The sequence below is a fragment of the Seriola lalandi genome, unplaced genomic scaffold (genome assembly GCF_002814215.2).
Source record: "Seriola lalandi dorsalis isolate HSWRI2012SDOR001 ecotype SW California unplaced genomic scaffold, Sedor1 jcf7180002054524, whole genome shotgun sequence".
Classification (NCBI taxonomy): Eukaryota; Metazoa; Chordata; class Actinopteri; order Carangiformes; family Carangidae; genus Seriola; species Seriola lalandi.
The window spans coordinates 1,737,461-1,755,312 of record NW_019525077.1 but is presented as its reverse complement, the minus strand read 5'-3'; the positions used below and the strand labels follow the sequence as shown (position 1 = coordinate 1,755,312).

The window sequence follows — 17,852 nt, the reverse complement described above, 5'->3', positions numbered from 1 at the left end:
AGATGCTTTGACAGTTATCAAATCATAACGATGGCAGATTTACTCGTTTTGGAGGAACAATACGCGCGTGTCAAACGTGAGCGCGTTTTCAGAGACTGCAGGGATCTCCAGATTGCTGGGTTTCCAAATTTGGTTGGAGCAATTGATTTCACTCATGTGCGTCTGAAAGCACCATCCATGAATGATTACGCATTCATCAATCGCAAAAACTATCACTCTATAAATGTACAGGTGATTTGTGATGCCAAACTATCACTTTTAAACGTGGTGGGCAGATGGCCGGGGGACACACAAGTCTTTTATTTTTCAAAACAGCTGTGTTGGCGCGCGGCTGCAGGAGGGGGCACTGCAGAGCCAAACTCATCTCTGTTACCGTCTTCCGCACAGCGGTTTTATGAGCTCCTTTGATCCCACTCTTCAGACTGCCAAAAAGCACATCCTTATTTTGCGCCACCTCGGATGTCAGGATGTCGATCTCCATCTCTGAAAAGTTTCGTTTTTTGCCAGTAACTCTTCTCTCCATGTTTGACCTTAATGGGCGAGGCCTCCGAACCAGGAATATTTAAGGGCGTAACATGTTAATGACGATCGAATTCAGCCGCCGCATTTATCAAGACCCGATCATTCGTACGCTGGGATTGGTCAGATACGAATGTTTCATGAATCACACGTGTATCCTATCGTACGACCAATTCTGCGCTCAGATCTGCGCCTGTTTTCACGCAAGATTGATAAATGAGGGCCATTGTGAGGTCACAGTGACCTTTCTCCTTCGAGCACCAAATTCTACTCAGTTCATCCTCAAGTTCAAAGTGAACGTTTGTGCCAGTCAGATGTGATGAAATCCCCTGCAGGCGCTCCTAATATATTTCACAAGAATGGGACGGTTGTGAGGTCGCAGTGACCTTGACCTTTAACCACCAAATTCTAATCAGTTCATCTTTAAGTCCAAGTGCATGTTTGTGACAAATTTGAAGATATCCCCTCAAGGGGTTACAGAGATGTCTCGCTCACGAGAATGGGACAAACGGACAACCCGAAAAACACAATGCCTCCAGCCACGGCTGTCGACGGTGCGGAGGTGTAAAAGACAGGCTAGTGCTGGTGGCACAATAAAACAAGCTGCTTTTAAAACGTAATGTTGATGCTGCTGAAAATCAAAACACACACAGGAACAGGAACTGACTTATAACAACGTGAAATATCTCAGATGCAAGTGGTAAAGAGGAATCAGAATTAGTCAGAATAATGTAACGGAATGAAAAGACAATGTTTTTTTATGGATGTATAGATGGAGCCAGACCTGCTGCAATTTAAAAAAAAATAAAAAAGATAAACCAGAGACAGAAATTCTGCCAAGACAAAGTACAAGAGCCAGAGCTGTTTACACCTGCTGGATGCTGTTCATTGATTTGCCTTGGTCTGCACTGTGTGCTAAGGTCAGCTTGATGGTCACTCCAAATTGCTGGGCTGGGCTTCAATTGATTTCCTGTAACAAGGCAGTGGAGTGCAGAGCCATCCAGAGACTTGGGGGGGTTGGAGGGTGGGAGTGAACTAGAGGCAGAAAACTGAATCATATGACATAGTCTTGTGAAAGAACAGCTTTTAAGACAGCAGCTCTGAAGACTTTCTGCGGGCTGAAACACAATCACACATGATGCAGATTCTGTTTTATGACCCTGGTGTATAAGAAAAAAGGACCTGTGAGTCATCCTGTCCAAATCTCAAACATTATGTGCTGCTTTGACACAAAGACGTGGGATGCAGACGTAGTAAAGATAAAACTTGAGGCAGCAATGTAAGCAAGAAGATGTGGGGGTTGCTCAGACCGGATGACAGATTTCACAAGGCAAAATCCATTTGCTCGGGCAAGGGGCCAAGAGGCTGGAAAGAGCAGGCTGTTTAAGCATGCATGGACAAGAGACAAAAGAGCTGCTAACCTTCACTGAAAAACAAAAAACTGAACAAACTAGGGAGCTACACTTTACATCCTAACAACCAAATCCACCTCCACTGTGTTGCCTCATACCTAGTGCAGACTACAAGATATTTTGTGTGTCAGACTGTTGTCATGTTCACTTGGGAGTGCCCAAATGACAAGGTGTACCGATTGAAAGATTATTCCTGTCCAAGAGATCCATGAGTGGAACGATTAATCTGCTCATCTCTTGTCTTGGATGCATCTCTGAGGTGCTCCAAAACTCTCCATTCTGAGCATCTGGGACAGCTCAGAAAACAACCACTTTACTGGACCAGCCATGTTGACATGTTACCCTTCCTGTGTGTCCCGGTACTAGCCGTTACCTGTCTGTTATTACAAAATGACAATTTCACCAATCCTGGCTGCTGGTGCTGTGGCTGCAAAAGGGGAGGTGGCTTTTGGAAAGTTAGGAGAAGATAGCCATCCCACCAAATGCTTCATATCTGCCTGCTGGGCTGCTCTGGGACTGACTGGGGCCATATGCTCCAGGATCAGGTTCTCACTAAATCACCACACTGAGCCTTTTGTTGCCTCCCATGACTATGCCAGCCACGGAAGTGGTACGCTATTGAGTGTATTATTCTCCTGAGTGGCTCTGGATGGAATGATTTGTTTTGGAGGGGCTTTGTGCCCAGCATAGCAACTTCCTGGACAAATGAGGGAATCCTAAACGACACAAAATGCCCCTCACTGTACAAGCGGTTGGCTCCAACCGATGACAATAACAAAGCTGTCTTCAACTGACTGACACTGGCAGCACGAATGCAAACATTATCATTAAGATGCCACAACAATGTGTTTGAATGGGGAATGCAAATATGAGACGCTCAAGAAAAAGCAGACTGGGCTAGGCAAGCACTCTGAACAAATGATTATTTTTAGTGTTCCTTTGGATGCTTTTTGAAAATTAATTATTGATAAGATCCAATGAAAATGTTCTCAAATAGCCGTTCCATTTTGGATGTGGTTGCAATTTGGAAATACTTGGATTAATGAATTAATTAGTGTCCTATGAAACTTCTTACAAATGTTTTAATCTTCTCCATCTTTTTAGAAGTAACAAGTAATGTAAAAAAACATTTTGGAGGCCTTATGCTAAACAGCAAATATGGAATATATCGAGAAAAAAATGAATATTAGAGCATAGCTGAATGTCAATCCTTGAGTTTTATTATTTGTAACTGAATCTATTCAGTGTACTAAAGCACTGCTGATGGGCATTTTTCTAACTCTGGTACTCATTATCCATTAGTCACATCTCTCTGCTATTGTGCCTGCCCTCCTGCTTGTCTGTTAGCTGGCTGCACTGTGGAGAGTGGACAGAAGCACTTCACTGCTGTGAGGATATGGTCAGTTGTCAATGACAGTTGGGAGGAAAACCCCGAATTCACCAGGCCAAGGAGAAGGGGGGGGGGGTTTTACTGACATTAAAAGCCTGGTACTGAGCAAGGGCTGTAATTACTTAAGAATTTTCCCTAACCCTGCATCCAGCGCTAGGGACCCTGACATCACTGCAAAGCCTGACTAACTAGGACAGTCACAGGCAGCCCACATGACAGCCTGTGGAAGAGGCCTGAAAGAGGATCTCAACAGCCTCTGCGAAACAGATACTCAGGGTGCCTTGTGATATGGGCAAGGAAAAAAAAAAAAAAAAACAACTTCAGAAGTGGTAGAGGAGTGTTTCAATGAGGGGGGATTAGAGGATTAAGTAACATGCAGCAAACAGAGATGATACATTTATAGTTTCTGTTCAAGCAAGAGGCACAGATGTTCTTCCTCTGAAGTATGATGTCATCTGTGATAACAGACCACACTCTGACCAGTCTTTTTCTCTTCATCTCTCTCTCACTCTGTTTCATTCTGCCTTTTTTATTTTTTTAAACCCACAGCTTTATACTTAAGCAAAGATATCACGCTTGCTTGTTAAAAAGCTACAAACTAAGATTGTAGTTCCATTGAAAGTATCTCCTTCAGCTTTTAAGAGCGGAAAATGCCATTTCTTTTTGAGAACATTTGTAGCAGGCTGAGGTATTTCCTCCTGGAGGCCCCCATTCCCTAACATGAACCCACAACACTTCCCCTACAAGTCTTCATAGTTGTTAAGCTTGAAGATGAGTGTAATTAGCTTTTACTAAAGTTGCATGTGGTTACACTGTGTTACAGAAAAAGTGTGAAGGATGTCTCACCTTTATATTGGCTTACAGAAAATCTAAAATAAGTAAAAGTGGCAATCTGACCTTTCCATTATATGAATAACATTTTTCTACTTGAAATGATTCAAATGAGAAATCAGGCAGTACAAGTGCTGTTCACCGTTTTCTGAGCCGTCTTTTCGCCTGCAAATCTTCTCTTGGCGTTCTTACCCAGCTTCCCCTCAAGTTAGGGCTACTTCTTAAGAATACCACCCCACCCCACCCCCCACCCCACCTTTGGGTAAACCCTCAAAAGGAGCACCCACCAAAAGTTGCAAATGAATAGTGTGAAAACACTTCAGCAGTAGTATTCCCAAATAAAACACCAAGAGACAGAATAAATAAATAAATAAATTAACACACACATGACAGTATAGCAGCCATACATTGAACCTACATTTCTGATCCAGTCTGATTATAGTTTATTACTGTGATAAGTGTATAATCACTGAAATATTTTCTTTTCCAACAGCTCGGTTGCAGCATAAGATGTTCCAACAAAAACAGGCCGACCTACTTTGATTTCGGGAGAAAAAAGAAAAAAGAAAAAAAAAAAAAAAAAAAAAAACTCTTTTCAAGATAAAATGATCAACAAAACAGAAGCTGACACCAAACCTAATCCAAAATAAAGTTTTTTCAGATGGTTCTTGTTACATTCAGGGAAACAGTGTTCGAATTCAGTTGCCTTGACTAAAGGCTATAACACCTTCAGTTGTTGATCTGAAAGTGCATTCTTCTTCTGGACTAACAGGTGCCATTTTTCCACAGTAGTAAGTGGCTTCAAGGTCTTTGCCAGTTTGCCATACTGTGCCAGCTGCTCCTGCTAATTACCAATAATGACTTTTTGATCCCCAGCGCTTTAACAAATCCTTTGAGATTTGGTATTATACAGTCTAATGCGGGAAGGGCTTTTGTTCTGTGGCTGATAAATGTCGCGGCCAAACGTGCTATTTGGTAAGTATGAAACTGAAGTTAGATCAAATAAGTCAAGGCGGCTGCATGCACATGTTTCACTTTCATACTAGGAACAGATAGGAAGGTTAGGATGTCTTATTTTCATCTACAGTTCAAATGTAGACCATCCAACCTGAGGTTTTTCACATTCTTCACAGTTTGCAAACATCGAGCCATTGTAACCCACTTTGGGCTAGTGACTGTTAGGAGCACTGCTTAATCTGTTTCACTGGAGTCCTCAAAAGTTACACTAACGCAACACTCAGAAAAGCATCAGTGGCATAGGTTGTCGGCCTAAAAATAGACGTGCACTTGCTTTTAGCGAGTAGTTGAGAGATTCTGCACTCTGTGAGGTTTTTCCTGACAGAGCACCACACCACCTTGTTATATTTTCTGGACCTTTCAAGGTAGAAAAGCTGCCTTGGCTTTTTTGATAGATAAAGATACAGCTCATCTGAAAATATATGAATTCTGACTCTAAATTTACAGCAACTTAATTATTTACTTAAGTAATGTGTCAAGTTTTTGTATAAAAACATAAGCAAAGATAACGCTGTCTGATTAATTAACACTCATCTCTTTACTGGTTAACCTTACCAAAATGGAAATTCTACAAAACTTTATCATCTAAGTTTCCTCTTCCAGTAAAGTCTAGTATGAATGGCTGTGGCAAGGAGATAACCGAGGTCGGTTCAGGTCAGATATTTTTAAACTTTTAGAGGTGAAGGTGACACTCTGTCAGAACACAGAGGAGGCAGCGGGATGAACTAAAATGAATGAAAGGTGCATTCGGGGGGGACGGACAGCTGACAACCTCAATCTGGCAAATGCTCCAACATCTTGAAGTGTGACTTGGTCATAAGCAACGTTTTAGAGTTTGAGGACACGCACATTTCACTTTAACTGTACAGAGTCTAGAATGTACCTGACATATTGATTAAGATTTATCTATCAGTACTGATAAGGGAGTCATGAAGTTGTCCAAGTCTTCACTGAAGGAGATAGATGGCTTTAAGGAATCAAAAGTATTCAGAGGAGAACCCCAGTTAGAGAAGGATTCATGAATTATTATAGTATTTTATCAGGCTTTGTTCAAATCGCCTCTAGGGAACGTTGTATTCTTGTAAGAATACTCACTTCTTCAAACAGCGTCTTATCAAAAGGTTTAAAGAGGATCCGATTCCCTTCATCCCAGCTACAGGTACATCAGCTCTGTATTCAGTATCACACAGCTCTCCCTCACAGTGGAGGGGTCACTTTCAGCCGGCAAGTGGCTCGTACATCTGTTCAGTACTAGTGCTGAGTTTGAGCGCGACAGCATTGCATGAACAACTTCTGCCAACCTATTTTCTTTCCTGTGATGAAGTTCTGATATAAAGTAAAAAAATATGTAAAGCTGTTTGGTTGCAGCATGGTGGTCATGGGGAAGGGAAAAAAGGGATTACTCCATGCGTAGCTTTGCAAATTTCATATAGTTTCACTGTAATTTGCCCTCTAGATGATGCAACACTATGCATAAACGTGGCCATAAGACTTTGGTATAGCGTAGCTATGAATGAGGTTTGCTACCAATACTGCTTTTATTGAGACTTTACTTTTAGGAATACAAAAGTTTTTCAACAAAATTAAATTTGGTCTAAGATCTATAAAAACTTGCCATATATAAATTAAAGTCCTACTATCTGATTTAAGAGCAAGTGAACAAGATTACAAATCTCACCGGACATTTAATGCCAGTTTTCAGTATACGACTGCGCTGTGCTGGAACTGACACATGCCAGTAGCCTTATTGTATAGATGTGAAAACTTGTTTACTACAAAAAAGGTCAGAGGGTCACATCCTCTGAGGCTGAAGGACAGACAGAAAGCAAAATTCATGGACATCCGGCCATTTGTTTCTGAGATACCTCGTCATCTATCAAAGTGAAAGGTTAAGAGTCAAGATCTGGCAGTAGGTTTCGGTCAGTATTTGATAATATTGAATATCTGATAATAACGAATATCACGTATTTCCCTCCATATGCAACGATTTTCATAATATCTGACTGGAAAGTCCAGCCACCCCACAATAATATAGTATACCTCAATACCTGAGCAGGACTGTTTCGAGATCTAACATTTTGTTCCTGTGGCCCATTGTTGTCTGCGTTTCCACAGCGACCTAAAGTCCCGAGAAGATTACACAAAATCATTACCTTACATTACATTATTCACAGCACTTTGAGAACATACCACGGAAGGAAAATACGGGACAAATTGCGATCCGGAATTACCCCGGAACTAAATTTAGACCCTGGTTCCTGCAGTGGAAACGTGCGTAGTTCCTCAAAAGGTTCCTGGTTCCTGGGGAAAGTTTGTGCGGTGGAAACGCGGCTTAGCACTGGATCAAAAGGTTTGACAGACGAACTGAGTCATTCTTAGGTCTTGCTGCTGTCAGGGCAGTAAGTCAGTCCAATATATCAGTCAAACCTTTCTAGAGGCCTATGATCAAATGAGTCAAATCAACTAACAATCCTGTCTGTTGAAGCACATTGAGAAGAGCCACAAGAAATATCAAACAGCAAAGTAGCAGTGGCAGTGAAGGAGATATTGGTTAGGAAGCAAAGACAAGCTGAAAGAAGAGCTTTGAGTAATGCCCTGTCAGCTTTACTTTAACCACCACAAATCTAACTGACCCGTCTCCCTCACGACACACACCTCAATTCTGGTGTACACCATAACTCCTGCCTGGCAAGTGGTAACTGCAAATACCACTGAAGAACACTTTGTTGTATGCCTCATGAAAATATCAACCTGGACAACAACTCCCCCTCCTTACTCAGTTTTCATTCCTCCACTCTGACCTGTGTGTAAATCACAGGAGCCTTCAATGCAATTAATCTAATTTCTACCATGACTCAGGTGAAAGATGCAGAGCACTTTAAAAAGACAGATGCAAGTGGGTAAAGAAAAGTCTTTCTAAGAAGCAAGTCCATAAAAGGTAATATGAGGAGGTGCGGCGATGACTGTATATGTTTTTTTCATCCTGGGCTTAGTGCGCTGGAAGGTTCTGGCAGTCAGCTCTCATACATCTTACCTCAACAGTGTTTACAACTGAACTGACAGACACAAGTGGCTGTGCTTTGGAGGCTTTAAGATGAAATCGGGAATGAGACAGAGGTGCTGCACAAGGAGAAGGAAACATGGGGGTGAAAATGAGGGGCAGCTGTGAGAAAGAAGTCCAAGTTCAACATCATCCTGACAAATACAAAAGGAGGAGGGAAAAAGTTGCCCTCTTTTTGTCCTTGTTTTTCCTGGTGCTCTTTTTTTTTTTTTAAACTTCTTAAAAAGATGAACTATCCATTAAACAGAAAACATGTTTAGGAACATTAATTTCCTCTGATATGTGCTCTGAATTAAATATCTAAGAAAGCCCATTTGAAACAAAGAACACAGCACCCATCACACTGGGGGAAAAGGTCAAAAAGATTAAGGAACAAGAGCATCTTTGGAAACCTAATGAGAAAATGCTGAAAACAAATAAACGGAGCATGTGCAATCATCCCTGCTTTTCTTATACTCATCTTCACTATATAGAACAGCAGAAGCATAATGTTGAAGCAGACTCCCAAACTGCAATGACAGTCACTATGACACTACATTCAAGCAATATTAATGCAAGGATGGGTGGGTGTCAGTCCAAGTCCAACTACAAATTTGACCAGTGTGGTTAGTTCTGACTCAACAATGGGTCTTTAGTGACTGTAGTTAAGTGGAAGAGTTTACATTAACTTCTTCAGAACTAAGCAAACATCACATAACACTGATTAGCCTGCATGAACCACTTCGCAGTTCCTTCTCGGTATTCCATGTGCTAGTTTAGTGAAGTTGATATAGAGCAGGGTTGCACAACCTTCCTTCAAGGCAATTTTCATTTTTCCTTAACTCAAAATGTAGTTGCAAGTTTACACCACCAACATTGCCCAACTTGACCTATGAAGATACTTATTAACAGTTTGTGAATACAGTGTCAATTATCAAGTTTTAAACCATAGTCCAACCACTACCATACTTTGTGTTGAAAAGTACGCACAACAATGTGGTGAGAAAGTCAACAGGTGGAGCCTATGTGGAACTCACCATAGCTTCTGTACAGCAACATGTAAAAGCAGAAGTACAATTTTAGGGTGTAGATAAGTTGTTTTCCTGCCATATGTGAGTCAGTGTAGATTTACACTTTAACCTTGATCTCACAGACCAGGTGTAGCTCTTTAACTGCCACACCTGGTCTGAATCATGCAGGAAACCGACAATTCATGACCAGAGTTTAGATACTTCACATATGTCTACCAAATGTAAACAGAGATCTAGCCACAAGTTTTTATAGTTTTTATAAACACTAGAAGAATGATACGCTCCTACATTAGAGCAATGCACCTATGACAGACCACAGTGACATGTTAGCACCAACTTGTTTACATGTGCCAACAGCCTCAGTCATTACAACTGAGGCAATCACTCATCACTTCTGACTCGTCATGCAATCAAGTGTAGTCATGCACGAGTCACTGTCATGCAGTCAAGTGTGTTCACATAAGCCTATGATCAGTTTCAAACCTGCACTTAGTCTCTCTGGAAAAACTGACCGTGTCTAGGAGCAGGCCAGGAAACATGGTTTATTTCTATCCCAGGTCATGATGGCTTATTAACAGGCCTGAGCAATATATTGGCATTTATAATTTATTGTTCAACACAAATAATATGGTAATCAAATATTAATTTCCCTGTTGACGTCAAAATATCACATTTGCAAGCTGTTTTGTTTTGTTTTGTTTTGACAAGCTCTGACTGACTGGTGAAGAAACTGGCAGAATAGAAATTAACTTACTGTCCACAAGAAAACAAAAACACTGGTCTGATAACAACTGTCCAGTCTGCTAAACAGTCTTAGACGACAAAGACCAGTGTAAATACTAGAATACTAGTACATTTCCCAACAATACATACAGTTCCCAAGTATACTCATCCTTATTCTCAGACGAACCTCTGAACCAAGTTCACCTAAAGATGAGGAGTTATGAAAACTCTGAGTTACTTACAAACACAGATCTGCAAGCACATTCATAAAAGCTGTCCTCATTGCAACTAAATAATTTCATTCATAAAAAAAAAACTTTGACACGAGAGAAGAATGATATCTTGGTGCATTGCTGTATTCAATTTGAACTTGAAATTATGCTGCATCAACTGTTTGAACCCACTAAATTCAGTTGTAATGACATGTGCATCTCAAACATGAAGTGCTGATAAATCCACTGAAGTGAAACGCTGAAGTGGACTTCCACATTAACATCCTTCTGTTTGGAGTCTCCATATGACCCGAGTTCACACCCACATTTGGCTCGGCACCCTCCTCAGATCAGGCGATGATGAATTGTTAGAAAATCATTCATTTGCAGTTTCACAAAGAGGGGAGGGGCGGCAACGCAGAGAGGCAGATACAGAAGGCCTCAATGAGCAAGCACAAAGGCACCGATACCCATCACGGGACCAAGTGCTGCATCGTACCAGCATTCTTTCTCGGGTGCTAGAATAAGACAACAAAGGGGCACAATGTGCCTATTCATCACCAGTACAGTATGCTAATAATGTAGATGGGATGCAGTCTCACCGCCCTGCCCTGGAAAAGAGGCAGGATCAATTGGGTCATTCAAGAAAACATTATGAAGAGGAAGCAAAGCAATTAGACCTGCACTTGTTTCAATCAAATTATAGTGTTTATGTGTGTGTGTGTGCTACAAGAAAATCAAACGCATTTTGATGTTTGCAAAAGGCATTTATCCTCCTCAGGTCTGCGTGATTATAACATTTTAATTTCATTTATTCATATTCATTCATTTCAATATTCATTCATCATTATTGTTTCACAAAATGTAGCTGTCCAAGCAAAAAATAATTAAAAAATGAGTCATTCAATTCATTAATTTAAAAAAGATGTATTGAATGCACCGAGCATCAGTTTGATCACTATACGTTATTTTCAATACTTTTGTTTATAGATAGGTGATAATTGGCGGGAAAATCTGAGCTGGAGAGTTATAAACATAATTGCAGAAGCTTCGACACTGAGTTCAGACAAACAGCAGCACTGGGTTTGACAAAAATGCCTCTTTCTTCTTTTGAGCAAACAAAAAATAAATAGCACGTCCAGGTTTTTATCCAAAGAAAAAGTTAGACTTAGCTCAACTTTGACACAAAGCAATGTGATGCCATCCAGCAAGATGCTGTGTTGGCCAATCAAATTCTAGCAAGAGGAAACAACTGTGGCTTTCAAGAGTTGTAAAATCTTATCTCGTGTTGTTTCAGCGCAATGCTGTTGGAATATGGTATTCAGTCACTCCATCTTGGAAAAATGTTGTTAGTAATACCATGATACTGATTTCAACCATATCAGTCAGCTGTAAATTTTATCTAAACTGTCAGAACAAATAGGCAGCAGATATCTAGAGTATATTTACTTAACTTTTAGCTCATTCATTATATTCAACACAAACTCTGCTCATGAAATTAACAAGAGCTTATCAAACTCTTTCATTGTATCAAGTGAAATAAATTCAACTGTAACAACATTTGTACTGGTAAATTTGTTCTGTAAATTTCTAGTAGTGCAGAGGCCAAAAGCTTGTTTGGTGAACGCATGGCGTCCGTCCAGATCACAAGTGGCAAAGGACAAGGTGAAAAAGCCACGTGTTCACTGTGAACACAGCAGCTGTTTGCATGGAAACAGTGTTTGCAGTTCTCCTGTTTACATGATCTGTGGCTTGTCGTGGTCAGGGAGTCCCTGCAACCAAGGCTGAAAATCTCACACTGCTCTCATCTCTTCGGTCTGTTACTCATACAGTGTCATAATACACCCCGGTGTAATCATTTCAAGATTTTACTGACAACAAGCAATTGGGTGATTTTACGTGAAAGCAGCATGTTCAGAGCAAAAGCTTTTTGTTTTGTGACAAACATGCGTCACTTAAAACGCACAGACAATCCCGAGAGGACAAGTCAGCTGAGAGTGATTGTTGATTTCAATATGAAGGAGGTTGAAAAGATGTATAAAGAACACAGGGAACAACTTTGAGGCACAAAGTCTGCAAATCTCTGATGCTTAGAAGATGGAGGTGACCCTAATTAGACGAGGCGGTGATGAATTATAACCTTGCTGTTAACGTGCTTGTAAAACTGCAAACATTGGAAATCAAACCACTGAGCCATGGTCCTTCCTGTTAATTAGAAAGAAGCAGTGACATTTAACCCAGAATTTACCAACACATGCAAACATGAACTGTTGCCTTGTACCTACAGTGTCAGGTAGGAACAGCAGTCATGTTGCGGCCGTGGTCTGGTGAATAAATAAAAGTGACATAAGGGCTATTATGCAAGTTAATCTGACAACAAGACATGTTCCAGAGACAGTTATCTGTTTAATGTTTACTGGCTGCTCAGCAAACGGCTTAATGAAATATTCCAACTGCAGGTACAGAGCAATCAGGCTAGGAACAGTCTGTATGCTGCTAATACTGACCTTTTTAAAAAAAGGACCCTAAACAAAACAAATAGAGGTGCAATTAGCAGAAATCTTGGCCATGTTTCCTCCGAAATGAAAGGCGCTTTTACTTGATTAAATAAAAATTCAGGGGTCGGATAACGAACATGTATGTGAGCAGAGGGAGAATCTGAGAGCACGGTCCTTTCATATAAACCAAAATTATTCTTCACAACAAGACGTGTGCATAAAGACAGTGGGTCAAGAATTAACAGTTCTAGCATGCGTCTAGTATGACGTCGCCAAACTCTGTATGGCTGATTGAACTACCAAACTTTTCCAAACCCCTAATCCATCAAATTAATTTCTACACATCCCCAGAATTTCCAAACCCTAACAAGGAACCCCGTACAATAAGAGTTTGTGGATAAATGGTGACATGCTCGCAGATGCATCCTGTTCCTTCGCGTCATCTCTGTGTTCCTCCTGGAGACAGCAACAGATAGACCTCAAGAGAAACCACAGAGGCTAAAGAGGAGTGGACGGAAATGACTATGTTCCTACTCAATGTAAGAACTGTCCAGCTCTGCAGATATATCACTGGAAAAAAACATCTAACTATATGGTGTCAAGAGAACTTTTAAGCTTGATACAAGTTTAATTTTCAAAATATTTAGAAGAGATTGTGATGTTCGTACTGGTTTGAAGACAGATACCTGAGTAGCGAACTATAGCTGTGTGTTTGGCTTTACGGGAGTCTCATGATTTTCATTAAACTGGCACAGCTGCTGGATAACAGTTGAATAAGGGAGTGGGAGATGAGCCTCTCGAAAACATCACATGATCCATTCTGTACCTAGACATCAGTCACACAAGTGACCCACTGTCCCAGCAGCAGGTTTGTCAGCCCGGGCAAGCCTGTGCGTGCTGGTTAACCACCTTGGATGTCCTTTATGAAAAACACAAAATGGACCCTGAAACTGAATGATGCAATTTTCCTTATTTGATCTCAAGTCACGATTGAGAACACAGAAAGAAAGAGTTCAATATAACAATTCACACTTTGCTTTTGGCTCGACTGATTTTGTCATACAAAACTTTCTGAGGAGGACTTACCAAACAACACCAGTTTCTTTTTACACATAAAACTTCACCTTGTGGTTTGTTTTCTTTTCTAAAACACACTGATACAGTTCGGGACAACTGCGGTTACAGACCGTGTATCTGAGTTCAAATGTCACCTCAAATGTTCTCTGGTGGTCTCTAGGCCACAATAGCAGGTAAATCCGAAATTTATCCTAACATTTCTATCACTTCACCAGCCAAGTAGGTCTTTAAATAGATCAAGACCTCCAAATGATTTGCTGGTTACCCAAAACCTCAACGAAGAATCAGCAGCAGTCGGTTGGTGGTTAGAGGGCCTGTGTTACTGAATGAGCAGCAACTGGAACCAGCACTGACACAGTAAAGGGCTCCACTCCCTGTGCACTCATGGCACCATAAAGTGCTATATTTGTATGAAAGCATCTTGAAGCTGCTAGTGTATTTACATCATGAATACAAGTGAAGAAGTGGTAGGTTAGAAGGAAATAACTGATTTACTGTGGTTACTGTATTAGAGCAGCTGTAATGATGTAGCCTGTTTTTGCATTTTCTAGAATATTGTTCTTTGCAGTCATTTTATTTTATCTTAAGCAAGATCTTACTGAAGTATTACACTTATATTGTACACCTAAGAAATCAGTAGCTCATACTTCATTCTGAAAGACACCGACATTGCTGTTTATACCTTAATGAGTGAGGAGTCTATCGTCTACTTCTAAATGCGGCAGACACTGTATGTCAAATGAAATATACCATTATATGATTAACAGTGCAGCCTGGACGGGCCCAGACAGGCCGAGACATCCAGCTCCTACATTGGGAGAGAATGATGAGCAAAGGTCACAATGTAACCTTGTGCTCCTGGTAGCAAAACCAGCCACAGCCACTTCACATGATTATATGATGACACAGACGCGTGACTGCTTGCAGGAAGGGTTTTTTTGTGTGTGTGTGTGTGTGTGTGTGTGTGTGTGTGTGTGTGTGTGTGTGTGTGTGTGTGTGTGTGAGGGAGATCAGGTTTAAAATTTGACACTATAACCTGTTTACAGTGTTGTTACTTCAAGAGACATGCTTGACTCATGTCTGAAACGTTTAGTTAGCCTTCTTTACTCAATGCGACTTACAATGACTAATTATGGTCCCAGTAATGATGTTAGTACTCCGGTAAAAATATATTTAATAGTGTCTCTTAACTCTATGTTTCAGGTGGGAATAGCTCTGCACTTTTTTGAGAATAGTTTCCCTTTTACCCACTAGAACTCCTCAAAGTTTATATTATTTAGGCCGATCTGACTTACTAAATCCTCATACAGCAGCAATCTAATTTAAGTAATCAATTAGTTGATTTATGTTTTTTTTTTTTTATGTCAAACTGTGTCTAGCACTATCATCCCTTCAAAGAGTAACCCAGCATTGCAGATGGATCCTTTAAACTCTAGTGCTCAGTACAGACTAAAGCATATATGTGAATATTATGTCTCATCAGTGTCACCTTATTCTGTAATGAAGATCATAAAATATGACTACTTCCAAGTAAACAAATGACCCAAACAAATAAATAGCTAAGAAGGGCTAGCAGGGGCTCTTTTTCCAGTTAATATGCCGTGATAACCACTTAATCATTTGTGAAAGAACATCTGCTTTGTAAAAACGTGTTTTCCTCCACACTTCCTCATTTTCTGCTTGTCTGGCAGACTGTGCATAGAGGAGTTTCTCATTTCAACATTTCTTTTTAAACACAAGGTTTTGTAACAGTAAGCCTTGAAGGAAATTTCCAATATTTCCAAGAAGCCTGTGGACATCCTCAAGAGCTGCAGGCACAGCCATTGCACAAGCCATCCCTTTAAGTCTTTATCCAGCAAGAACTGCTGCTATTTGTTTAAATATTGCAATGGAATTAAATCATTATATGTTGACACAAAACTACAGTATCTGTCAGCAAGTCTATGAAGAAATCAGTCTTTGTAGATTTCAACAACTAGAGAGAGTAAAACTTTTTATATTCCCTAAAGTAATCCTCAAGGGACCAAAGCAAACTTCAGAAAAACTTGTTGAACCAGGACATGTTGGACAAAGTGTTTTTTTTAATGGCTGGATCTTTACATGCTGTATGTTGACACAGGAGGCTTGGACCGTTGTTATCCTCGGGGCACCCCCCGCCCACCCTCCCAGAGCAGCTGAAGCAGGATGTCAACTACAGCTGTATAGGGGAAAGTTACAAGTTTTAATTCAAGCCATGTACCAAATCCCTGTTGTCCCAGTTTAAGCGCCATTTGCCTGGAAGAGGGGAGCGACCTATTTCAAACGCTCTGAAGATAATTTCTTGGGAAATAAGCAGATGTTTAGGGGGAAAAAGGTTTTTACTGCACACCAATTACCAACCCCATAAAAGGAACAAAGCTGTCTCACTGCTGTGTCAGTGAGAGTTACTCTCTCATAACAGAGGATGACGGGTGTGTCCCAGAAAATATTGGGGCGGTTTGTGGGAGCTAAGTCTTACAGCACACGTACTGAAATGTTTAGCTACTATGCATACCTTCGGCAATAAGCTCTTCCACGGTGACTTGATACCGGCCGACTGCAAACACTTTCCCGAAGTAGCTGCTGACTCCGGAGCTGGAGCCGGACCCGGACGCCCCTCCGAGCCCGCCGCTTTCGGACTTTGGCATTCTGGAAAACTTCTTCATCCTTTAGTTTCTCTTTCAGTCCGCCCACCAAATGCAATCCCTGTTTGGTTCTAAATTAGCCGCACAGTCCAATTAAACTCGGTAGTGTCCGACGTCCCCTATCTACTTATCTTAAATCTTTTCTTCTCCTGCATGCTCCGCGTCTGGTTCTTCTGGAGGGACTACTTGCTGACGGGTGACACGACATGAAAGTACAGTTAATATACAGGCGTCACAGTGGGATGATACAACACCCGTCGGTCTCCCAAAGTCCGTACCACTGACAGCATCCACTCACAAATGGTCAAAAACAAAAAGTGTGATAGGTTCGTCAGCCAATGTGACACATCACGCTAGCTGGCTGCAGCCGTTGCTAGCGTGCATGGGCTCCGCGGTGTGCAGTCAGGACGCTCCGCCAACAATGAAAAGAGGGCAGGTGATAAGCACAACAATGCAGCTGGCACCGGTTTTGATAACACCTCCTCCGGCGGCAAGAAATCCCTCCTGGGTTTATATCCAGCCCGATAACCCTCCAAAAGCAGCCTCGGCGTTGTTAGCTTCACCGCGACTTGTTCACTTCACTCGGGCGAAAGTGGCTAGTTAGCTCGCTAGCTGCAGTGGTTAGCAGCTATCGAGCTTCCCGAACAGCCGCAGCGGTTCCTCTACGAAACGAGCCACCCCGGGTGCAGGTGGGCTAACAAAGTAGGAACCCGAGTCTGACACAAGTAAGCGTCCGCTGCTTATCGGAAACCCTCCGGCGAAGTCGTTTTCGTTAGGTTCATCTGTGTCATTTCCACTCCCCCCGTGTCATTTTTGTTAACGTTAAACTTCTCGTGACTCTCTAACGGTAGGCTACAAAATAAGTGGGTGGTTTGTTATTTACCCAATGAGAGTGACAACCTAACATGACGTGGCCCCGCCCCCCTCTATTGTTATGATTGGTGTAAGTGGAGAATGTATGGAAGCCCATTAATGTCAGGAAGAAAGAAAAATAAATGAATGAAACTTATCTGTGATTTAAAACTCACAACACTCCTGCTTTTTCCAACTTTTTATTTTTCTTTTGTCACACTTTATCATATTAGGAATTTATGTAAACTGAACCCTCTCTAAACTGGCCAGTAGAGTGAGTTCTGGTCTGTTTTTTTTCAACATGCAGTTACTTGTTACTTAACTTTTTACCTTACCTATCTTACCATTGTGCAGCTATAGCATGATTGTGCAGAGAAGTGGAACATTTCTGCAGCTCAGACATTGAACCATTAGCCACGGGGCTACCTCCATACTACACTCCCAGGGAGTGGTATGAAGGTTAGTGGATGAAGCCTCTTGCCACTTTCACTCAGATTGTGGACTGCACTACCAGAGTAGACAGGACCATGAACCTGTTGTATACTAATGTTACATAGGACTGGCCTTTTTTTTTTTTTTTGGTTGTA

The 17,852-nt window shown here is 41.2% G+C and overlaps 1 protein-coding gene across 2 annotated transcripts in view; it reads right to left on the bottom strand.

The window, feature by feature from the left end:
* Positions 1-17,262, bottom strand: part of bmp2k (BMP2 inducible kinase) — a 56,109-nt gene extending 38,847 nt beyond the window's left edge. For both annotated transcript variants that reach the window (XM_023414424.2, XM_023414425.2), the window contains exon 1: positions 16,284-17,262. In XM_023414424.2, coding sequence (XP_023270192.1) covers positions 16,284-16,434 — 151 coding nt within the window. In that variant the 5' untranslated portion in view covers positions 16,435-17,262. The remainder of the gene's footprint in view (positions 1-16,283) is intronic.
* Positions 17,263-17,852: the final 590 nt, after the last annotated feature.